This window comes from Lepisosteus platostomus, chromosome 8, assembly GCF_059453375.1.
Source record: "Lepisosteus platostomus isolate fLepPlt1 chromosome 8, fLepPlt1.hap1, whole genome shotgun sequence".
NCBI classification, from domain to species: domain Eukaryota; kingdom Metazoa; phylum Chordata; class Actinopteri; order Semionotiformes; family Lepisosteidae; genus Lepisosteus; species Lepisosteus platostomus.
In genome coordinates this window covers 4,062,777-4,086,854 of record NC_142618.1, presented here as the reverse complement: position 1 = coordinate 4,086,854, position 24,078 = coordinate 4,062,777, and the positions used below count along the sequence as shown (strand labels likewise).

The 24,078-nt window shown below is 43.1% G+C and overlaps 2 protein-coding genes across 5 annotated transcripts in view; both read left to right on the top strand.

Annotated features, from left to right (window-relative positions):
- Positions 1-579: 579 nt before the first annotated feature.
- Positions 580-17,847, top strand: rab12 (RAB12, member RAS oncogene family). Of its 2 annotated transcripts, none has more exons than XM_088642095.1 (6): positions 580-1,108; positions 5,103-5,163; positions 9,578-9,716; positions 10,889-10,978; positions 13,795-13,899; positions 15,495-17,847. In XM_088642095.1, exons 1-6 carry the CDS (start codon positions 805-807, stop codon positions 15,606-15,608), a joined length of 813 nt encoding a protein of 270 aa, XP_088498221.1. In that variant the 5' UTR covers positions 580-804; the 3' UTR covers positions 15,609-17,847. The 2 variants fall into 2 exon arrangements, with proteins under 2 accessions (XP_088498221.1, XP_088498222.1); XM_088642096.1 differs by having other exon boundaries at positions 588-1,042.
- A 4,150-nt stretch (positions 17,848-21,997) lies between these two features.
- mtcl1 (microtubule crosslinking factor 1) overlaps positions 21,998-24,078 on the top strand; it is a 72,799-nt gene continuing 70,718 nt past the window's right edge. For 2 of the 3 annotated variants that reach the window (XM_088642085.1, XM_088642084.1), the window contains exon 1: positions 21,999-23,453. In XM_088642085.1, the coding sequence (XP_088498211.1) occupies positions 22,521-23,453 (933 nt within the window). In that variant the 5' untranslated portion in view covers positions 21,999-22,520. Of the gene's footprint in view, positions 23,454-24,078 lie in introns of all 3 variants that reach the window. The other variant, XM_088642086.1, reaches the window with a different exon arrangement.

The window sequence follows — 24,078 nt, the reverse complement described above, 5'->3', positions numbered from 1 at the left end:
TGCGACAAACCACTGCACCATCGTGCCACCCAGTCGTTTACGTACTGAAGAAAAAAAAACTGAAGTTAGAACACACCAAGACGAGTTAAGAACTCTGCCTGCCTGCAGCAAAGCATCTCAGATGATTACAGTCATAGTTTGGTGAGCTTGATACAGTAGGTCTCAGATTTCATGCAGGTATTGTCTCAAGGGGATATGCAACCAAATATTGACTTTGACACGGTGATATTTTCTCACAGACCAGTATTTTTACAGTGGGTACATACTGTACAAGTATAAATTATGACTGGGCCGAGCACAACACATGTCTTAGTTCTAATACAACCACGTCTACCCAGAGAATTATTCAACTATGACACGTATATACTCGTCTTTGACGTTAAATGCGTCGCACATCCAGATTTCTCGACTATAGAACAAAAAAAAGAACTGTTATGACTTGAGAGTCCCACTACTTTTGGAGGAAAACGCGAAACTCCGTTTGCTTTGCCGTGCAGTAGGATAGATATCGCGTTGATCCAGGTCTTCCTTGCCTGCAGGTGGAGCATTTTTTTCCCCTTCCCTCCCGTTTGCAGTCGCCAACCTTGTATTCCTCCCCCGATCCCGACTTTCTGGCCTATGACGTAAGGCGCCGTTTCCTTTTGCCGACTGCAGGACAACAACTGGGAACAGGAGAGAGAGAGAGAGGGGAAAAAAAAGTTTCGGCAACTCTCAGGCGACGAGAACGAGTAAGGAAAAAAAGTTGCGCCTTGGGCTCTGAGTCGGCTCCTCGGAACAGCAGGGCCGCCCGATGAGGGATTGGTGATGGATCCCAGGAACGACATCCAGCGGAGAGGCGGCGGCGGCGGGGCGCACACCGGGGTCTTCCTCGGCGGGTCCCCGGCTCTGACCGGCGCCCAGTCCCGCCGGAGGAAGATGCCGCCCCGGCCGGCCGACTACAAGCTGCAGGTCATCATTATCGGCTCCCGCGGCGTCGGCAAGACCAGCCTGATGGAGAGATTCACGGACGACACCTTCTGCGAAGCCTGCAAGTCCACCGTGGGTGAGGGCATGACCGCCTCTCGCCGTCTCGATGGGAGCCCCCGGTGTCTGTTGTCGCTACCGGCCGGTAATAATTAAAATAGGGAAAGAGCCCGCAGCATGATTTGGAAAAGGTTAACTTAACCGACTGTAGTGCACTCAAATCAGTACGGATTTGGTCATTTTTCGATACACTCTTAGCTTTTAGGAAGTGTAATCAATAATCTTCACGAAAGTGTCACACGTCATATTGTAAATTTAACCCGATTTTATTTTGTTTTGTTTTTTTTTCCCCTGCTGTTGGTGATCATAATTACTCGTATTTAAAAAAAAAATATTTGAGAGTTTTGTAGGTCTCATGTTTTCAACTGTTACAACAAGTGTAACAACTTGTCCGAAATGTGTTTTTGTAAATTCAGTGTTTCAGTCATCGTGATTAATGTCAAATCCCAGTTATTTAATTGTTAATAAGGCCTGCTCAAACAGTAGGCTTTGATTGAGCACGAGTAAGTCTTATTAAGTGTTGTACCGTCAGGTCTGCTCTGATATCTGTAATGATTTTTTATAGTGCTGTTTACTCTTTAGTTTGGTGTTGTCCCAGCAGCACAGAGCAAATCTGACCTTTCAAAACTTCTTGATAGACGATTGAGGCCAGACAACTTATTTAAACTGTTTATAGCTATTCTTATTTTGAGATAACTGAGAATCACAAAGATCTACTACAGCAGAGTGACGAAAATGGCTGAGAGGTGATATAAATCGCCCTTTTTACAATAGGTTAAATTTTGTGTGATGTCGCAATAAATTTGCTCCTCTTTTGATGAGAAGATTTGGTCTTGCTAAGAAATTAGCAAGTTGTAGCTACTTTATGCAGTGAGGTAACCTAGAGTGCTTATATTTATTGATGCGTTAGGTGTTGTCTTGCTTATAACTCAAATCACGTGATATTTAAACCGTATACTGTTGTTTAAATCACTCAAGGCTCAGAAATAGGCTTGACTAACAGATACAGAGAAAGAAATCAGAGAGGAAAGTGTGAGTCAGAGCTTGAAAAGAGCAAAAGGATGTAGAGACTGCACATCGGGGCAGAGCAGTGGCTCTGTGGCTCAGGATCTGCGCCTGTGGCTGGAAGGTTGCCGGTTCAAATCCCGCGGCCAACAGAGGAATCCTACTCCATTGAGCCCCTGAGCAAGGCCCTTCACCCCAGCTGCTCCAGGGGCGCCATATAAATGACTGACCCTGCGCTCTGACCCCAAGCTTCTCTCCCTGTCTGTGTGTCTCATGGAGAGCAAGCTGGGGTATGCGAAAAGACAAATTCCTCATACAAGAAATTGTATATGGCCAATAAAGGAATCTTATCTCCTTATTTTAGAGGAAGTTTAACGATAGGGGAACTGCTGTTCTGAATTTGGCAGGGTTCTGGGAAAACCCTCATGAAAAGCTTAAGGAAACCTCAGGATTCGTTGTCGTTCATGTCTTCCTTGAAGCACATTATCAAACACAAGACTTGGACACTAGAATCAGCTAGCAGAGCAGGGTACGGTACACGTTTCCTTGCTTGGCGAGACAGGAGGTGGTGGAGGGGTTGTGACAAGGCACGCCGCCAGTGCCTGCTGTCGACACGAGGCCATGTGAGTGTTCACGAGACAGCAGCTGGGACCGCTGTGAGGGGCCGGTGAACAGGCAGGTTCTTCGCAAAACTGGCTGCCATTATTTTGAACTGGGCTTCAGCTGTCCCTAACGGCCTGGCCCGTTAACAGCTGAGATTAAAATGGCAGTGTCTGCGGACAGCACGGTCAAGACTCCTGGGTATGCGTCAGGGCTGTGTGTTTTTCAGCACTGAGGTATTCTGGGAATACCGAGGTGTTGTTGCTTCGACTGAACACCAGAGATAAGGCCCGTGCGTCTCTACATGCTGGATTGACTTTGTGTCTTTGGAATGCCAGGGCTACAATCTGTCTGGAATGTTGTAATTAAGCCCTACTGTTCTCTTAGAATATAGGAGAATACTGGCATATACTATGGATGTGTTGTCATATATAGCTGTTTAACAGCCAGCTGTCTCCTCCTTAAAAATGGGTTGCAGCCATGATTGAGGAAGTTTGTCTAGTATGCGTGACGCCTTCTGCCGTCTTAGAAAAACTGTTCAGCTGCCGAGGGGTGTGTATGCTGTCTGTGACATCACGTTAGGGTTCTTATTTGAATCAGTTCTTTAAGACTGAGTCAATTCTGCACTTGAAAAGCTGAACAATTCTTAGAGGAAACTATGCTCAGGGGAAAAAAAAACAGTTCTGCACGGGCCACAAGTTGATGCACTACACAGCCTGCCCCGCTGTACAGCAATCAGGAAAAAAGGCCATCTTGAACTGCCTTTGACATCGGCGTCAGTGGCACAATATGAAAGAGCAGAAAAGGTATTAGTTCTGCAAATGTGCCAGTGAGGTCAGGGACGACAGTGAAGAATGTTGTTCTTTCTGTTAGCCATCCCATACAGGGTGTTTCAAAACATTTCAATAATATTGTACATATGTTTTTCTATGTCTCTTAACAGGTGAATTTTAAGTCGTTCTTTATTTTGTTGGAAGTCTGGTTATGTATACAATTGCCGATCTAAAAAAAACCTAAACTATATTGTCTCTTTCCACTTTACTTGTCCTCATACCAATCTGGAAGATATTTAATACTTATCATGAAATGCATAGAAGAATTGATTTTCAATTTATCTGCATTTGTACCTTTATAACAATTCATAATGTCTTGAAGAATTCCTGGAAAAAAATCATGAATTCTTTCTTTTATTGAGCTTGTAAAGTTCTTTCTTGGTAGTTTGTATATTACTTTGCACAAAGTACTCTATTAAAATGAAGAGATGCTATTCTTTTTTAGTTCTTTATATCGCATCTTCTGTCTATATGTGCCAAAGTTGTTTTTTTTGTTTCATCACAAACCAGTCCTAGTTTTATAATGGAACACGTAATAGGTTAATTCCATGCTGAAAAGAGAAGAAAAAAACAATGTTTCGGCCGTGGAAGAAATATCATTTGTGAGGCCTTTATCTTCTTTTAGTAACTACTGAGAATTCGTTGAGTTTAAAAAATAATTTGCCTGATTAACAGAACACAGTAACCCTTTAGATTATAGTTTTCCATGCTATTGATAATAAACCAGCCTTATAACTGAATTACACAGTGACCTGTGTCTTTATAAGTTCATTCTACTTAATTCCTTCAGTCACACAGTCTGGTCCACAGCAGGCAAGTCTTGAGGTGGACAGTAGCATGGTTGAGACCAGCTGAGGAGACAAATGAGGAGGACAATGTGATTTGCAAAAGTCAGCTTTGCAGATCTGAGTGCATCTTTAAATTTCCTCACACAGTCTGTTTTTCACTTTTTTGTGCTAACGAATCAGTGTCAATTATAAAATAGCCTTGCACATATGGCACATATGCCATTAGGCTTTCCTGATATTCTGATAGATTTGTGTCCACTGTTGTAACCTGCTCTACAGCAGGTAGCCATATGCCTCTGTGTTCACTGGGAGACTTTGGTACAGGACTGGAATTTTAAGTTGCCCATAATTTGAAAGATGTTAAATTGTAATTTTAAGCATTTGCAGAGATGAAATTCTGGGTGTAAATGTACATTATCTGTTTACTATGAAGCCTAACCAAGAATGACACTAGACAGATCTGTGACACTGCTCAGCTCTTCAGATGGTCCGATGTGGGCAGGAACAGGGAAAAGCTGATCAGTATTGCATATTTACTATGCAAGGGCATCGATTACCAATTGTCTTCCCAGCAAGGATGCAATGCTGAATTTACTATGTAATATCTTTCAATTTAAGAGCAGTTATGTCCTAGTGAATGTAGAGTCCTATATCATCCAGTGTCTTCCTCACCTTCTTCCCTTTATATTTTTTTGTCAGTATTTTTCTTATTTAAAATACACTCTGATTTGACCTGTGTTTCTGTAACTGTATGTTCACCTTTTCTAGCTCGGATTTGATTTCACTGCGATTGTTTTCTTACCATTCCTTTTCTGCCTTCCCTTCCTGCGTCTTTTTTTGTTGTTGTTTATAGGAGTTGATTTTAAAATCAAAACAGTAGAGCTAAGAGGAAAGAAAATCAGGTTACAGATCTGGTAAGTAATTCGGAGCCATTCTGCTCTTAGTCACCCCTGGTTTGAAGCTACATAGAGCTTTTAACGTACTAGCAATTTACCAGTGGCTGAATTAACACTGTTCCTGAAAACTAACGTGAACATTTTCTCTGAAACTAATTGCTGCTTGTCAAACTTAAGTGTTTTTAGTGTCAGGGTTTGTTCCAAAACTTCATTTTCATTTGCCTGATGTTTGGTGTGTCCATGATGTGCCTGTGATTGTCATTGTGCAGTAAGAAGACATGTTCTGCTTGGAGCTGCTTACATCGTCTATAGTTAAATAAAAAAGACCCCGTTAGACCGTATGAAAATCTCTTTTGCTCTGCAGTAGAAGTATTTTCTCTTTTTCGGATTCTTCTCCGTCACAAAAAAAGTAGTACACTGTGATTTTTCTGATCTGCTCTTGCTGGCTTCTGTTTGGGGAAAATCTCCTGGGGCCAAACGGGGCCAAACGGGGCCATTGAGCGAAAGAGTTCAGTAAATGAGACGTTATGATGGCTATTTGGTTGTCACATTATAGAAATAAACAATATGCAAATGTGTCCACATTGGTAACAAAAGCTTGGGCGGAGGACAACCCTACCCTTCCTTACCTCCAGACACCTGAGCATGAGCCTCATGTTTCCAGTGTCCCTTCCAAACAGTTGCTTGCCCTTGGTCCTCCATTAGCCCTGTGAAGCTCTATGTAAAGCAGCTTCTTTGCTGACAGTATTCCTGCACACTCGTTTCGGATTGGCACAGCTTCCTGCTCCTCTGCTCATCCAGGAATCCCAGACCACACGAACAGATCCTTTCGCATAATGACTTTTTTTTTGTACGCTGGTGTTCTGGGGTCCAGGAAGCCCTAGCCTTTCCCCAGTTCTGCTCACCTAAACACCAGAATCGTGTTTCGAAAACACAGTGTTAATTGCTTTTCCGTCTTCACTGGGGACGTCTGAACTACTGAAGGGTTTCAGCCATCGCAGGGATGAAATTCCTCCTCTTATCCATGCAGAAGCTGTTCAGCTCCTCAAGGTCACACTTCCTGGATTTGTAATGTAATTTCTTCAGAAATTGATGTTATAAATAGTCACGACCAATGAAGAGCACTTATTTTTCTCTGTGGTCATCGTGTTTGATGCTTGTCTTGTATTTGTTGTCCTGTTGTAAAGACTGTGAGGAAGACTGAGCTTCTTGACACAGGACAAATACAGTGTTTTTTTAGCTAGACAAAACTTGGGCTGTGTTTTATTCAACCAAATCATATGGCCACATTTTACTCAGAAGTCAAATGAGTCGCTATTTGAGGTACGTCTTTTCTTCTAACATTGCCTGGGAACTCTGCCACAGACACCATATTCATCCATGCTCTTGCATCAGTTATTTTTATTTACAGCATTTATTTTCAGCGTATGCCACGCATCAGAAAAATTTGAAGACTCTGTGCATACATTTTAAAAAGGTAGTTTTTTTAAAAAAAACTTTCCGTATTGATCAAAAGTTTTAGAGTCGTTTTGATTAATTAATCACTCATGACTGACTGTTACACTCCAGTGATTTTGTTGCATCAGCACTAAATCACCTCGTTAGTGAGAGAAAGGATTGGACTCAGGCGGTGAGGTGATTTAACCCTTGCAATGTCAAACCTGGAGAAAAGAAAGAAGAATGCAGATAGGAACCAATATCCCCCGCTTCACAAGAGAGCTGTATCTTTGTGCCATGTTGGAGGCTGACTTAAACGCACTAACCTGGCCAAGCACTACAGTCAAACACAGCCCACAGTGATAGACAGCAGTCCTGGAGACACAGGTCTCCTTTCTCCAAATCAAAGGAGATGTCCGAATGTAGTGTGCTGCACCAGAGCGTCTAGTTTCTCTGGAACTTCACCTGGAGCGACAGGTGTCATCCTGCCTGAGCGGTGCTCCATTCACCACCTGGACCTCCAGTGCTGCCCTTCTTGTAGGCTCATCCGGGCGGAGCTGAGGCTGAGGATCTGTGCCTGTGGCTCAAAGGTTGCTGGTTTGAATCCCGCAGCCGGCAGAGGAATCCTACTCCATTGGGCCCCTTAGCAAGGCCCCTAACCCCAACTGCTCCAGGGGTGCTGTATAAATGGCTGACGCCAAGCTTCTCTCTCCCTGTCTGTGTGTTTGTGTGTCTCATGGAGAGAAAGCTGGGGTATGCGAAAAGACAAATTCCTAATACAAGAAATTGTATATGGCCAATAAAGTGATCTTATCTTATCTTATCCTGACATGACAGCATTCCAGCAGGGCAGTGCGCCTGCAGAGAGAAGGCCACTGTGTCTTACAAGATGAGAACAGGACAGTTATGATGTGGGTACCCCATACGCCAGACATGAGCCGTATTGACAATCGGTGCAGTGGGAGTGGACAGTGTGTAGCATTTCTGGCGCCCAGGCTGGTGAACAGGCACCTGCCCGTTCAGGGTCTACAAAAGGAAAAAGGAATAGGACCAAATTCCACGAGACAACATCAAAGTATACTGCGTATCACAGGCTTGTGTTTCTTACAGCAGGGATCACACACATTACGAACCTGTGACCTTTCACAGTAAACTCCCCGTTCATCGACCTGTTGACCACAGATACTGTACAGTATGAGCAAGATGGATTTATCTGTGTCAAGGCAATTCAACAAACAGTGAACGATTCGTGAACGTGTTGCAGTTATGAGTTATAATTCTTTTGAGGCTCAATATTTTTAGTCTATGAATCGGTTTGAACATTGTACATTTGCAGAAATGTGGAATTATTTTTAGTTACGCTATTTGTCTATTCAGTATCCCTTTCCATATGTTATTTCAACTTAATTTGTAAAGGTTGAAAAATCGTGATGTACACCAACATTTTCTTTACTGTATATAAAAGAAACACTTCCAGCTAATCCACTTAGAAAGTAAACTTGCATGCAGATTAAGAGCAAGAACTCTTCTTAGAACTCTTGGGGCTGAAATTGAAAATTGAAAAATTCAGACGACATCCTCGGCCTGCATCACAGATTGAAGCGTGATGCCTGGATCTCAAGACAGAAAGTTCGTGCGTCGTAGCTAGAAGATCTGAAGGCAGTTGTTTTCTATTTCCTGTACTTTAGCAGGAAAAGCAGAGCAATGGATTTTGAGCAGTTTTTATCTGTGTTCGTTGCAACATTCGCATCGCGTTGGGCTTGTACTGCATGGTACTCCTGGAGTGGCTGTGCTCAGTGGTTTGTGTTTGCTTGCTATAATAATTTGTGAACTGACTCTGGCTCACTAACTCCACCCTGGCAGGACTCCAGCACATTTGTTTGTCTTCCTCTCGTCCAACTTAACACCCTCATCCTTGGCTGCATCAGTGTCCTAGCTTTAGATATCCATGTGACGTCTCCATTCACCGTCTGCATGGCTCTAGGGAAGAGTCATGTAACAGAGTTCAGGGCTCGCTTGTGAAAGTGTCTACAACAGGTAATTAAAGTTATTTAAAATTTTGCTCAAAGTCTCAAAGCTGAAGCAACAGTTTCAAGTCATTATATGCGTTTTATTCTCTCTGTTCTGTAGCCTGGCTATATTTAAGCTAGTTTAGTTATCCCAAATAGGCTGCCATTTTATAAATGATGAAGTATGTCTGCACCCTCATGGGAACCATGATGATGAGCTGACAGTCTCTTCCAAACCACCTGCCATTTGGGACATCCATGTTATGGGCTCCACAGTAACGTACAGGATGTTCAGTGCCGGTTGGCAGAGAGACACATTCCGCACTGATTTCACTACATCCTGCCCAGGATTGCAGACCTGGCCAACCGATCTCAGCCCCACCCCCTGCGGGGCTGAGCCTTTGGCAATGTCAGCCCTGGCATGACCTGGTGGGTTTGAACCCAGAAGTTCGAAGTTTATTCAGTTTGAGACTCGTGGGAAACTTCGCAGCCTTTTTTAAAGCTCATTCTCATGTTGTAACAATCTACATATTAGTCCCTTGAAACACTTTAAATAGTTCTTAAACGTTTTTTTTTTATTCTAATGTAGTCTTGAGTGCCACTGTGACTTCTAAATCTCATTCAGAAAACCTCTTGATAGTTGATTGTTTTTTTGTCAGTAGTCTACCTGTATCGGTACAAGTAAAGGTTTATTCCATGCTGAAAAGAGAAGAGAGAAAATGCAATGTTTCGGCTGTGGAGCCTTCTTCTCTTTCCAGCAGGGAATAAACTCTTACTTGTTCCTTTGCAGCCTACGCATGCAGACGCAGCTACCTCCTTGAACTACGTCTGCCTGTATCACCATGTTTCCAGGCTAATGAAATTAATAATATAATACAATGATTTCCTTTCTAGAAATTCACCAACCTCGTGTGTTTTTGCGTGTTTGATCTGTGAAGAATGCCAGCTGATGGCAACTGGCAATAACAAATGCTTCATCTGTGTAGGGACACAGCTGGTCAAGAGAGGTTCAACAGCATTACCTCTGCCTACTACAGAGGTGCCAAGGGAATAGTATTAGTATACGACATCACTAAGGAGGAGACCTTTGAAGACTTGCCCAAATGGATGAAAATGATTGACAAGGTACAACAATGTAGAAAACAAAATCAAAGAAGTATTCCAAAGCGCGTATTCTTCAACTAGACTTAGCTTTAACATGTAATATTATAGTGACTTGAGCCATTTTCCTTTTCGTATCTGTGTCATATTTGATTTATGAAACGAGATGGTTTGTGACAGGAAAAGTGTGACGGGGATTTGACCAAAACTTACATTTCAGGCTTAATATAAATCGTCACAGACTAGAGACCCTTTTATTTAACTTCTGAATCTCGAAGTCCTAATGGAAAATAATCTACACTACATCAATTTGATTATACTTTCAAATCCCCTTAGTGTAGGGCCATTCCATGTGACAGCAGCCTGATTTCTGACTGTTTTGACATTTGCAGACGTTTTTACAGTAGCACCATATATGAGAAGATTAAAGGGCTAAAGTCTCACAAATATACCACAATCATACAACATAAATGATGATATGATCTCTCAAAAAATCCTAAAGAACATATTCTGGATAGCAGCCCTTTTGTCCAAGGGCACATTTTGGTTCTAGGTAATAGATGAACAATTTATTACACAAAATCACATTGCATTTGTAACTGTGCGCATACATAGAGTCTGTAGAACATTACACCAAAAAAATCCTTTAATAAGATTCGTCTGTGTTCTTATGATTTGAAAGATTAGTTCCCAACAAACCTCAGGGACCATCTGCAGAGACACAAGGGCTTTAAAATGGCACCAAGATTGTGTCTGTAGATAGTTTTAGATAAATTTTAGATAGTCATGCTAAAATCATATTGATATCACGTGGAATGACCTTATTTTCTTGTAGTGTGAGGATCTCTTGCTTTGCAGACGTTCCTCATGTTTTGAAGCCAGATTAAATTTACCTTCATATTTTGTGCAAGCTTGTTATTGTGCCGTGATCAACCCATACCTCCCCCTTTTCCTTTAAATCCAAGATGAATGAATGAATACAAATAAAATAAGTAAAATAAGAATCAGCATTTGTTATTGTCCTGATTGACGTCACACTGACCTGTCAAAACAGGCAGTGACATTAATCCGTTATCTGTCCGTGAATCAGTATTACATAAAGACCTTTTAAAAAAATAGCACAGAAAAGGAATATCAGTAGGTTTGTAGATCATGTCTAACGTCTTCCAAACATGATCTGGCCTTTCCTCATACAGTACGCTTCGGAAGACGCAGAGCTGTTACTTGTTGGGAACAAGCTGGATTGCGAGACGGACAGAGTGATCTCACGACAGCAAGGGGAGAAGGTAGGTGGCAAAGGGCCCAGAGAGATCTGCAGCCAGCCGGGGAAGATTAGATAACATGGGAACAAGTAAAGGTTTGTTCCATGCTAAAAAGAGAAGAAAAGAAACGCAACATTCTGGCTGTGGAGCCTTCTTTGGGTGTCACGCTAACTTTCCTCTCCTTTCAGCAGGGAATAAACCCGTTATCTGTTCCTTTGCAGCCTACGCATGCTGACGCAGCTCCCTACTGGAGCTACTTCAGCCTAGATAACGTGTGTCCACTATCCCACTTTCTTCCATTAAGTGCTTCAGTTTTTGTATCGGTCCCGTTGGGATTCATTGTGTGGTCCAGAGCCCCTGGAGAGCAACAAGCCAGCAGGTGTGGGAAACCAGCAAGTCACCCGTTTCTTTTTTCGCCAGTTAGTTGTGTGATATACATACCTATTTTGGCATCTCTGTGCTTCGTTCAAGTCTCGGCTCGTCACCTGCGACCATTCACCTGTAGTTCATCACGGGCGGTTTGTGTCATTTAGAAATTGTCGGCCCTCGAGAGACAGAGCTGCCATAATTGAGACTATGGCTTGTGTCATGAATCAGGATCTAACAAGTTTTCCCATTCCTTAGAAAGGTGTGACTTAGGCTGATTTATAAGACTTACTGGGCTGGGGCTCTGCGGGTCCGGGGCTTGAGATGCCCGACCCAAAGCACAGCTAACTTCTGTAAGATCACACATTTCCTGTTTCACTCTATGGGCTGAATTGTTGGTGCATTAAGAATTTCATTTTAATTTCAATCTGCTCATTATAAACAGTATTTTACAGAAACACTTTTATCTTTCTGTAAAATACTGTTTCTTCATCACCAGCAAGAGAGGATAAAATAGGTTACAGAGTCTAACTTCACACAGGTTGTAGTGGAGCGAAATATTCTCTTTGTCTGATGCTAGAATTATAAAGCCGGAATACTTTTCCAGTGAGGACTCATTGAAGTGCCTTTTTAAGTGTGCTGTTTCTGTGTTTTACTAACATTGAAAGAAAAAAAATCCAACACACCCTACATTGCAACTCCTCAATTTGGGAATCTGAGGAATTAAGAGTTGGGAGTTGAATATTCATGTGATGTGATAATGATGTGATTTAAATTATTGTCCTTGTATTTTATTCTGAAAGGCACTTTGGTGCCTTTAAGTTACATTACTTAAGAAACAGCGTAAGTAAAACACAGCAGAAAATAAATCAGAAAAGGCTCTTTTAAATTGGCAGGTGAAGAGGGACTCTGGAACTCAGTCAGTATGCCCTTAAAACAAACAGTGCCACAGCTGAAGTGGTGGAGAGCTGATGAAGCCACTGCTAAGGGTTCCTTTTGAAAAAGAGAAGTTCTTCCTCAGACAGCTGCTATCCATTGACAAGGCACCTCTGAAGTTTCACTTCTTTAGGCAGATTTCAGGACATAAAGGGAACTTGCCTGACAAGGTTCAAGTGCACTTGCTTGGACAGAATGAATATTGACTGAGCCTAATGAATGTTAGACCAGTCATACAGAATACAATCAAAACGCCTGTTCAGCTAGACTACATGCCACTTTCCTGTGACCCCTGTTCTATTGTTTCCTTCCGTTTCTGTTTCAGTATCGGATATGGGTGCATTAAGCCATTTAAATGAGGAAGACATTCATATTTAATGAAGAATAATGCAGAAATTAATTAATCTTTAATGTCTTTTCACTTGGGGGGGACATGCAGAACGAGCTCATAGTTTTTAATAGCTAATTGATCCAGGGGTTTTATCCAGCTGTTAAAGAAGCCTGGGCATCAGCTTCAGCAGCATGGCTCAGCGCCTTATTCCAGACCCCACAGCCTTTTGTGTATATTATGAATGCCTTCAATTCCCTTTGTTAAATGCCACTTTTTATACTGGAGTGCTCTGGTTCAGAGAGATGTGTTCTGTGACCATTGACAGTGGTCAGGAAACAGGAGGGCCTTGTAAGAAGCAAGGATCAAATTGGCCACTCCTCGGGAAATTTTAATTCTATTATCGAGAGAATCTGTGCCAAGGTCTCTGGCTTTAAGCTGATAAATGTGATGACTGTGGTGAAGGAAGGCAAGTTTCTTTTTTGACCGGCCTTCAAGTATAAGCTGTTTCAGGCTGTTTTTGAGGAGATGGACAGTGCATATAAGGACATTCAGCTTCAAAGCAGTGTTTGTTGGGGAAGGACTTGGCACGCTTTGTGGGCTGTCTGGGTGCAATCAGGATCTTTTGGTCAGTAAAATATCAAAACTACCCCAAACTGGTTGATGACAAATGAGTTGCATAACTCATGTTATTAACTAAAAACCCTGTGCATCTAAACCCCCCATCTGCTGGGTACAGGCCAAACGGTACTGCCTGCGAAATTTGCCTGCCTGCGAAATTTGACTGATGTAGGAAAGTCCATTAAATGAGTAAACTGTTAAGAAATTTGCCTGGTCCTGAATTTGATCAGTGTTATTGAATTGTTTTTTACAACCTTTGCAGTGTTTGCTTACACTCCTGTTTTTAAATGATTTCCGTGAACATGACCTGTGTTCCTGTATTTTTCTCAATATACTCTGTTACAGGTTTGCTATAGTACATTTATGCAAGTAATTACTATAATAGAGCTAATGTTGTGCATATGACGGGTCTGTCCTCATGTAACAGAGTGTTTTGTATACAGCAGCTGACAAGTGAAGGCTAGATTTTTGGAGTGACTTGCAGCAATGTGCAAATGCATTGTCAGTGGGCGTTTGTATGCAGGTTGGTACATTTTTAGATTTTAGCTGCCATTATGATTCTGAAACAATGTTAATTTTTCTTTTGCAGTTTGCTCAGCGGATATCTGGAATGCGATTTTGTGAAGCAAGTGCCAAGGATAATTACAACGTCGACGAGATATTTCTAAAACTCGTTGATGACATTCTAAACAAGGTCTGTATACTAGTAGCCTAATTCTTGTGTTTCAGTCTCAGCTTCATTTTCACAGTTGCCTCGACACCTCGACGTAGTGGAATTTTACACGTAGGCTACAAAGGAGCTGCTTGACATTTGGGAATGGCTGCCTACAAACATTTCATGTTTTCAGTAGCTAGCAGCCAAGCTGGTGCTGCGAAGGAGGATGTTGTCTGTCACAGTTACCTTGTGGGCATTATGGAAACTGCTTTCAGCTTTGGATACTTCGGTTAGAATTGTGTGCTCACTCTATATATAAGCTACAGGAGTTACTGTTCCTTCCTCCCTTTGGTGTGTGATTGATGCATTGTGAGATGAAAGATCTTTTCTGTGAATATCAAGAGAATTTCTGTCATTAGTGAAGTGGTTCACGCTCCGTGTCAGTCAGATGGAGTGATCACAACCCAACAGCAGTTTTGCCTCACAGAAGGCTTTGTATTAATATGTGTGACCATAGTACCTTATTTTTAGAAGTATTTGAGACTTTTTTTTTCCAGACATCTGTTTAAAACCCTAAATGATTTCCAAAAGTGTGTTTGTAATTGTTGTTTTTAATTATTCTAGGGACAAAGTCTGCCCTTACTAAAGATTTACAGTGGTCACATTGTTGTACGTTATGTACTGCCCTGTAAGAATAGGCCACTTATTTAGGGACGGCATGTTCTGTTTACTCTTTAAAAGCCACATCAATTAATAAAAAAAAACGAATTTTGAAAATACTCATGGATAAGAGTTTGCATAATGTATTTTGATTTCATATCCTCTGCTATTTTATGTGACTCAGCTTTCTTTTTCTGAGCAGGAAAATGACTGTGTAAACATTTCTTCTGTAGTGACATCTTTGTTCTAGAGTTCACAACAGGACTGTAAATCTGTTTAAATGCTCTAGATTTGTGGTTAATTAAAACTCTGCTGAAATGTTGAGACACTTGCAGGTAGGAGGATAAATACAAAAATTATAAGCAGAGTGATGTTGTCCAACAAATGTGGAATTATGGTGCCAGGCAATAATACTGTACATGAGCCTGTAAAGGCGTCTCCTGTCATTCCCCACACTGCTGACAGAGAATCCAGAGCGTTAGTTCAATACAGAAGCAAGACCAAGCTGAGATGTGGATGCTGGGCAGTGAGTACTGGGGCAGGAGGCATGAAAGAGGCTCATTTACCAGCTAGTCTCATGATCGTAGTCTGTTGCGTGGGTAATTTGAAAGTTGTGCGTGACAGCCTTCAACGCGGTTTTATTCCACTCTGCTGTTCTTCCTTACAAAACCTAGTCGGCCAGACCGAATCGCAAATCGGTGCATGTTAACAGTGCAGATGTCGAGAGGGTACTGTACGTCAGGAATCAATGCCAGCACTTCAACTGGAAAGAATCAGGATTTCATTGTGATAGGATTTCACCTGGAAAGTCACAGGTTTCCTAGGCAAAAACAGGGTGATGTGAATAAATATTGTGTAAACTGTTTTGTTAAGCCTTTATTTGTACTGCTGAACTTGAACTAGCTTACGAATTGTAACTGTCTTGCGGGGCTGTTTCTTTTACCCACGGTAACCATGTATATTTTGTGTTGCAGTTGCCTCTAGAAATTCCGAACCGGGAGCTGTCGAACAGCATCCTGTCCCTGCAGCCTGAACCCGAAGTTCCCCCTGAGCTACCCCCACCTCGCCCCAATCTGAGGTGCTGCTGAGGCCTTCGTCGCCCATGTGTCTGTTCCACAGTCGAGCTGTGAACCGTTCCTGCCGGGCGTGGGCAGAAAAGACCGGGCTGGGAGAGCGTTGAGGGGGCGAATCCGTTTATCTGAAGTTCTTTCTTTCGTTTTCATACCGTACGAGACGCAATACAACGATACCTACGCAAGCACATACCTTAGCCCTGCTCTCTACCTCACGGTTAGTTACACAGTGGCTCTGAGATCCCACGAATGCCTTCCCATTCTTAACTGCTGTGTGGCTCAGAAAAATCGTTTATACCCATCGGAAGCTAGAGAGCATGTCCATATCGCTGTCTCGTAAGCCAGAGAAGCAATTTCTGGAGAGGTTTAGTTCAGGATTTTAAAATACTTCTGCTAAGCAAACTACTGGCAGCTGTGAGTGTAAATTGCTAGAGTGGAGACATGCAGGTGCAGAGCCTCTCTCTCAGTCAATGACCTTAGTCGCCTTAAACCTTGAAAAATCACAGTATTATGACGGGCAGCGGTATTCCTAATCTGTAAAGTCAACCTGTCAGTGATAATCTGTACATTATAGTACATGCTGTATTTACATAAATTAAATGTAAATGTACTTTTCAGTCCCTCGGAGACAGTCTTGTTTTAAGGGAAAATTTGACTGACATGTTTTCTGTGGTTTCAGGAGTGCTTTCAGTTTGTTTTAAACTATTTTTTGCCTTACAATACAATGGTATTTGCTGAGCAAGCTGGCATGAATGGTTCCATTTTTTTCCCTGTTTTGCACTACAATCAGTTGAGACTAGTTTGGACAAGGTATGAGGGCATCGCATAAGAAACTACATGCTAACTAGTAATGTGTAGTGCTTATTTGCAGCGCTAATACATAGTTTATTTTGTGTCAGGATTTTTTTGAGATCCTATCCTTTGAGAGGACAACAGTATTACATGTTTGCATACAATAGCAGGTGGGTGAATATTACAGCTAAGTTTATAAATCTTTTTCTTTATTTTGGCTAAACATTATTCTGAAGAATGTTTGGGAAATGCACTCAATGTTTTGGAATTCCCCATTTTGGACACTAAGCTGAATATATGGTGATATTTATTGACATATTGAAAAGGGATATACGTCAAGGCCATACTAAAACGTTTTGGGGTTCGTATCAGAAAATTTCAAATTTGATTTTACAACTTAACTACACATTTTTCTTTCTGTAGGTTTCCTGCAATTTAAGTAAAACCGATCAAAGTCATACAGTATTAAATCTGCGTTGATTAACTCATTGTAGAGTTCAGTTTAGAGAATAGTCTTTTAAAATAGTTTGATGGCATAATAAGACTGATGTTTGACTGATAAGCACTTCTTGTGCGTGACTTCCAGTGGTAAAGGAGTTTCTTACATGAAGGTAATTTGAAACTTGGTGATTTTGGTTTTGTGGCAGCCTACCTGTGTCTTATGTGCTTCCTCATTTATAGAACTAAAAAATTATAATATATCAGCAGGATTGATATGAATACAGAACATTTCTAGTTTAACAAAGCTTACCAATACGTTTGCATCAGACCTGGGGCTATTCCTTCTGGGACTTTGAGATTTGTTCTGTCATTATATTATTCTTCATACGTCACACCATCAGTAAACAAATTGAAAGGTTCAAGCCAGTCATGTGCAGCCACTCTACCCCAACATGAAAAATGTGAACAGGAAAAAAATGCATTGTTACATTTTAAAATGTAAAGCATATACAATATTAAAGTAATTTGTATGTGAAAGAAAGAAGCTTTGAATTTACAGTGTGTAAGATTACATGTGTGTAGATTATAAAACTGTGTTGATGTAAACATGTACACACTACAGTGTACTGAATGTGATGCTCTGCTCTCCTTTGTGGAGTCTGGACTAACTGTATAAAGTAAAACTCTGTACCGCACTTACAGATTAAGTGCTTTGGTATAACCTGTGTCACTTTGAAAACCCAGTTTTGTTCTGTGCATTTTGTTTAATGCCAATATTGAAAAGGTAAGCCTTTCACTGTTTCTCTTTATAAAGTTAACTTTTACAGAAGTGCATTTAAAGTATTCTTCTCATATTATAAATATAGCAAGTTTCAGACTGTAAATTGAGATACTAAACATTTTAAACCCGATATAAAGCAGGTTTTGTTGGCATGTTCTAAGATGTTTTTGAGGTATTTATAACTTGTGGCATTCTTTAACTAATGAAGTGCAAATAAAATTTTATATTTATTACTCAGCATTTAATGTTGGAACGTTTAATTTATTCTAAGTGAAATGTACAAAATTAGATGTACAAGGGTCACCCAGTGTGTAATGCACCACATTTTATAAGGAACGAATTCTCACAGGACAATGCTGTCAGACTGAACTTTTCTGCTTTGTTGCTCAAATGCATTTTTGGCTGAGAAAAAGGGGGCAAATTCCTACTTTCTTGGTGATCCTCTTTTCAATTGAAATGTTAGTCTGAAATGCCGTTAAGTCGCCACCAGGTGGCACTCTAATCCTGGAATATAAGATGTGTCTCGGCTCCTCTTGCCCAGAGGATGGCAAATTTATGCCAGATTCCATGCCAATGTTCGGTGCTCCTGCTAATCCTCAGTTATTGAAGTGATTTTCACTTTGCTTGAGTAAAATGAAAAAAAAAGTGGAATTAAAAGGATCAGCTCTGTACTGAATGTTTTGGAACAAGGGCCAAAGTCCTGTAATGGCTAGGAATCCAGGTGCCAGAGCAGAGAAGGCCCAATCGAGCCCACGGAGACGTTGTTTCTGAACACAGCTCTGTTGATAAAGAGCCCGTACAAGCTTCAAGTGTCCACTAATAAGATCTCTTTATACTTCATTTACAGGAAAATGCAGTATTCATAGGTTATTCCCTGCTTTTCAAACATGTAATTTTCTGTTTTTTTCTTAAGCGATGTGTGTGTGTGTGTGTGTGTAGGGGTGGCAAAGTAGCGCACTGGTGAGCCCTCCTCCCTCACGGCTGCTGGGGCCCCGGGTTCGAGTCCAGACCTGGGGTGCTGTCTGTGTGGGGGTTTGTATGTTCTCTCCGTGTTTGTGTGGGTTTTCTCTGGGTGCCCCGGTTTCCTGCCATAGACCAAAGACATACTGGTAGGTTCACGGGCTTCTGGGTGAACTGGTCCGGGTGTGAGTGTGTGCGGATTTGTGTCAGTGTATCTGTCTGCCCTGCGGTGGACTGGTGTCCTGCCCCGGGTGTACCCCGCCTTGCGCCTGTCGCTTGCCGGGATAGGCTCTGGCTCCCCCGTGACCCTGAATTGTAACTGTTAGAAAATGGCTGGATAAACTGAAGTTGTGAAAGACAGCATTTCACAGCTGGGGACTCGCTTTAACACTTGCCCATAGATATTGATTTGGACACTGTCCTGAAAAGCTTTCATGGTCAGATTCTAAGTTGAAGGCCTAGGGGAAAATCAAGGATTTTATCAGGTTTTCTCACATATGGACGTCATAGAAGGTAATATTAGGATTGGGGTGTGGGGGGAGCACTATGATCAACTCGCAATGGTATATGTAGCTGGTCAAGTGGTGAATGGGCTAGTAACCACAATGAACCTGAGATTCATGGATAACAGATTTGGCAAACCTTTTCGTATACAACCGTTGTAGTCTGAAAATACAAGTATTATTTTAACAAATGATCTGCTGTCTCTTTGGTGGCCTGCATTATCTCTTGAGCCAGACCTCTTTAATGCACCTGGAAAAGCAATTGATCATCTCCAGCAACACCTGCGATATTAGACAGGCAGGGCACTATCTTGAGAATGAGTGCTGCCAGCTGTGCATTTCACAGTGGTCAATGTTTTCAATTGATCTGGTCAGAAATTCAATAAATTGACTCCTTCCTGTTACTAGTTTTTGTTGCATCAGTTCCGTTTTACACAGTTTTGCTGTGTTAATGAACCAAATGGTTCATTTACTATCTCATTTTAATATTTACGGAGGGGATCATACATTCGTTTGATTCCTTGCACCTTCCCTTTGCTGACTGAAAGTCCTGGCATGAAGATAACATGCCTTAGCTCAGTGTATTCAGCATCAGACTTTGCTGCAGCTAGCAGCATGTATTGTGTGGTAATCAGTCTTTATTTGTATGTATGGTGTTAGTTCACATGCAAGCCTCAGTAATACATTTTACAGGGTAAACATACTGATGCCAAAAAGAAACGCAAGATTTTCTTGAATACTATAGTTATAGTTAATGTACTTTCACAAAAAGTGATAAATTTGTTTTAAGCAGTACAGCTGGTGCAGTGGGGCATTGCAACCTGCCAATCACAGGAAAGCTCATTAGGTGCACTTTTACCCAACGAGATCCAGGTGGAGCAATGCCTGATCAGGTCACCTTTAAAAAGGCCTCAATTCAAAGCTTAGGTCACTGCGAGAAGAAGGCCACACTTAGTCAGTTTTCTGTGCAGTCCATAATGCCTCAGATGGCACCAGAAACAAGGGAGAGGGCCATTGGCATGCTGCAGGCAGGCCTGTCATTTGCCAGCGTTGCCAGACACTATGGAGTGAGCTGCTCCACTGTGTCCCAACTGCAGAGAAGGCTTCAGCAGACCGGCAGGACAGATGACCGTCTAAGATCCGGTTGCCCTCGAGTGACCACACCAGAGCAGGACCGACACATCAGACTGGTCCATCTGAGAGATCGTTTCAGATCTGCCACCTGTACTGCGGCTGAACCTGCCAGCAGACACAATGCCCGCATCAGTGACCGGACAGTGAGGCTCCGTGCTGTTGGCCTTAGAGCAAGGCGACCTGTCAGAGGCCCTCTGCTCACACCTCCTAGACGTCACACCCCTTGGGCCAGACAGAGGCCTCGATGGACTCATCAGCAGTGGCATCAGGTCCTCTTCACAGATGAGTCCCTCTTCAGCCTGCTCCACCCAGACGGGAGTGCCATAGTGTGGAGGAGGAGGTGTTGCGTTTCTTTTTTCCATCAGTATGTATACAACAACCCTTAAAGTACTGCTTACACAATTTAGTAGACACTCTACAGTATAGAATTTAACAACACACTTAACTGAAGACAGAGTAGCAAGTGTGAAGCTGTAGGAGCAGTACGCTTGTAGGACATCAGTGCCTAATGGGGAAAACGTGATTGTGAAAATCATACAGCTGCTCACACTTGTGTAGCTGTCAGTAACATGAAATGGTCAGATATGTAGGCAGCTGCAAAATGTTCGTAAACGCACTGACTGAAAACAATCTCTTTTAGACAGCTGTTTGTGCCCTAAGGATGCCAAAGCTCTTTATGTGTGGTGCAGCCATGTGCCAGCAGCCCGACTAGAAATGGGAGAATCAAGGAGAAGTTCCAGGTAGGTCAGGCTGTTCAAGCCCAGAGGAATTTAACCAGGACGCTGGGCACCACACCCCAACTCTAATGAAATGTCACGGGACCTTGTCTGATGCCTGGTCTGAGTGATGGTACCCACTACTGTACACTGTACCTAATCACAATACTGGGGAATTTGTTTTGAAAGCTGTGGTCCAAAGGGAAGAGTTACCCCCAACACCTCTTACTTCAGCAGCCTGGTTTTCCTTATAAGTCCTCTTTGCCCAGTACTGACTGGACTCATCCATGCTTAGCTCCTGAGAGATGACAAGATCTGGCGGGCTACGGTCTGGTCATTCTGCTGCTTAAAAGGACCGCAAATGTAGGGTCTAATGGAAAAATTATTTTTTTTTAATAAGAGAAATATGTATGACAAACACCATCCATCCCCGTAAGTCATAATTATTTTTCAATACTAATGTATAGTGTAAGGAATATTTAAAGCTTCTTTTGTATGTATCCTTATTTTCTGTTTGTAAATATAATGTGAGATGGAGCCCAATAAACAAGTTCCTTGTGACCTCCACACATCTTCGAGGGATACCATCTGTTAATGGCTTTATACCGTGCTTGTGTTCCAGGGATGTAGTGCTTTTTTATACACGAATGCCTACACATATAAGGTGTCAAATCTGAGGTGTCCTGCGTGACTTAAAAAAACAAATCCACGCAACAGTTTAGATTTTATATTGATATTGCAAAGTTAACAACAGTGGGTGTTAAGGCTAGATTGGGCGGTGCCTTTATTATTCCTGTAAGTCTAGGTTAATGCCTTTTTTCCCCCCAGTTCCTGAATAAGAAATTCTCAATCCATGCGGAAACAAAGTGGACAAAGCCTCAGACTCCGTTCTGAAGCTTACGGGCTAAGGCTTTTAGTGCATTAGCGCTTTAATGCCACCCGCAGACACAGCTGCCAGAGAGCGGTCGTGAGTAAGGACGCAGACAGCTCTATGGACTTCCCATTCATAGCCCGTAAGACAAATCTCCTCGGACTTAAAAATAAGAGAGAGGGGGGGTGAGAATTGTTGGTGAAAAAAGCAGGCGCATGCGCTCGCCGGAAAGGCACAAGCGTCAGAGACGGACCGCAGCAGCGCTTGCAGATCTTGCATGTCAGACCGGAGCGGAGAGGGGTGGACGGCTGAGGAAACTGTCCGAGGGGTGGGGGGGACGAGGTAACAGAATGGGGGTTCGGGGGGATCGCTGTCTTGCACCACGGCTGCACATGAATTAAACCCGGACAGAAGCCAAACCCGTGGCCCGGCAGGTGGGGGTGACTCGCGTCATTTCGACTGGAAATTCAGGGTTGTTGTTTTTTTATCCTTGCTGCATTTTCTTTAAACTGGTTCAAGGAGAGTAAAGGGAGGATGAAGAAAGGGGGTACTTGTACTCGACAGAGATAATCCATCGCGGGGATGTGAACGCCTGACAAGGTGCGCACCAATCCGAAGTGATGAAATCGGAAAAACAGGACGGTATTGCCGAAGTGATCTGCAAGGGTTATTTGTGTGGGCAGAGGACGGGTCGTTTCTTTCATCACCATTCCTTACACGCGTCTGCGGATGATGGAGAGTTTAAATGGCACCAATAACGAGAGCAAGCCGCAAAACCACCAGTTAGTGGAAAAGAAAAGACTGAACAGAGCACCTTCCCCTGCGAGACCATTCCTGAAGGATATACACTCCCGGTCGTCTGCCAAACCCCCGGCCATCCCTCCCAAATCTCCCAACCTCTCGAGCAAGCAGCAGCAGCAGCAGCAGCAGCAATCAACAGGGCTCCTGGCATCTCAAAACCGCCTGTCCAGGCGCAGCATCTCCGGCGCCAAAGACAAATCGGCTCCGGCAAAGAGTGCCGCCAAGACCGTGGTACCCAAAAAGGCAGCTAAGACCATCCAACACGGGACGACAGAGCCGAAACTCGCCGGCCACAGCTCCGGTAAAGGGAAAAAAGAGAAAAGATGCGCCGTGGCGGAGGCTCCCCGGGGTTCACCTGGCCAGAGCTCTTCGGTCGGCGCCCCAGGAGGAGCCGGGCTGGGCAGGAGCAGCCATACGGACAGCAGCTCGGACCTGTCCGACTGCCCCTCGGAGCCCCTGTCGGATGAGCAGAGGCTCACCCAGGCGGGCAGCAGCGATGCGGAGTCCGGCTCCGGCTCCGGCTCCGGGTCCAGCGACCGCGACCAAGGGTCTGGCGATCACCAGCCTGTCGGGGCGGCCGCCGCCACGACCTACGGGAGGGCTCACAGCCTCCCCCAGCTCGGGGAGCCCCCGGCCTCGGTGTCCCAGATACCCGCTAAAGAGAGGGTGTCCTACCCGCTACCTGCTCCAGGACAGTGCGGCGACACGGAACCGCCGGGAAGGAGCCCCGGCAAACTGGACTTTAGACCGGGCCACCCGAACACCCCCACAGAATTCATGCTGCGGGGCAGCAAGGGGTTGATAGAAGAGGACCTGCTGAGGGAGGTCGAGGACCTGCGTTCCGAAAATGACTATCTCAAGGTAAATGCGAATGCGTTGGAATGATCCCTTCAGCACCGCGTTTGTGTGTCACTGTTTTTAACACACCTGCTCACTGAGGAAGGCATTCGTCGACACTAACCGTTCGCCAAAAAAAAATAAATAAATAGCGGTACCACAACTGACGCATGTGCCAAACACGAGACATAGTGTAAACCTGTACATGAATAAGTTCTGTGGTCCGTGTAAGCGCGTATAATAATATAGGCCTTATCGTCTTTACGCGTTAAAACTGGGCAGCAATCAAGTTCTTTACATGTTCTTTTTTGTTTCCTTTTTTTTGTCAGCCTGGATAGTTACGCATTATTGTAACTAGGGGTGACTAAGAAGATGCTGTTTTGCGTTTTCCTCTGCGAGCACTACAGCACTGTTATTACAGTATATTAGCACACTGTGTACTGTATGTGTGGTTGGTGTTCAGAAAAAGCCAAGGCTATGCAATGCGTTGCGCTGCAGCGAGAGTGAAATTACTAGGCTCTGCTTAGGGACATCTGCTTTTCTATTGGTTTTAACCCTTTTGGCGCATAACACAGAATTGTTGCTTTCTTTTTCCGTCTCAAGAGCGCAGTGAAGCCTACACCAAACTCAGTTCAATTCACTTTACTCT

Bases quoted from the DNA above. Each gene is read 5' to 3' on its own strand.
- rab12 (XM_088642095.1), top strand. From the start codon at position 805: ATGGATCCCAGGAACGACATCCAGCGGAGAGGCGGCGGCGGCGGGGCG. The intron at 5,164-9,577 runs GTAAGTAATTCG...TCATCTGTGTAG, and splicing joins AAAATCAGGTTACAGATCTG to GGACACAGCTGGTCAAGAGA. The intron at 13,900-15,494 runs GTCTGTATACTA...TTTGTGTTGCAG, and splicing joins TTGATGACATTCTAAACAAG to TTGCCTCTAGAAATTCCGAA.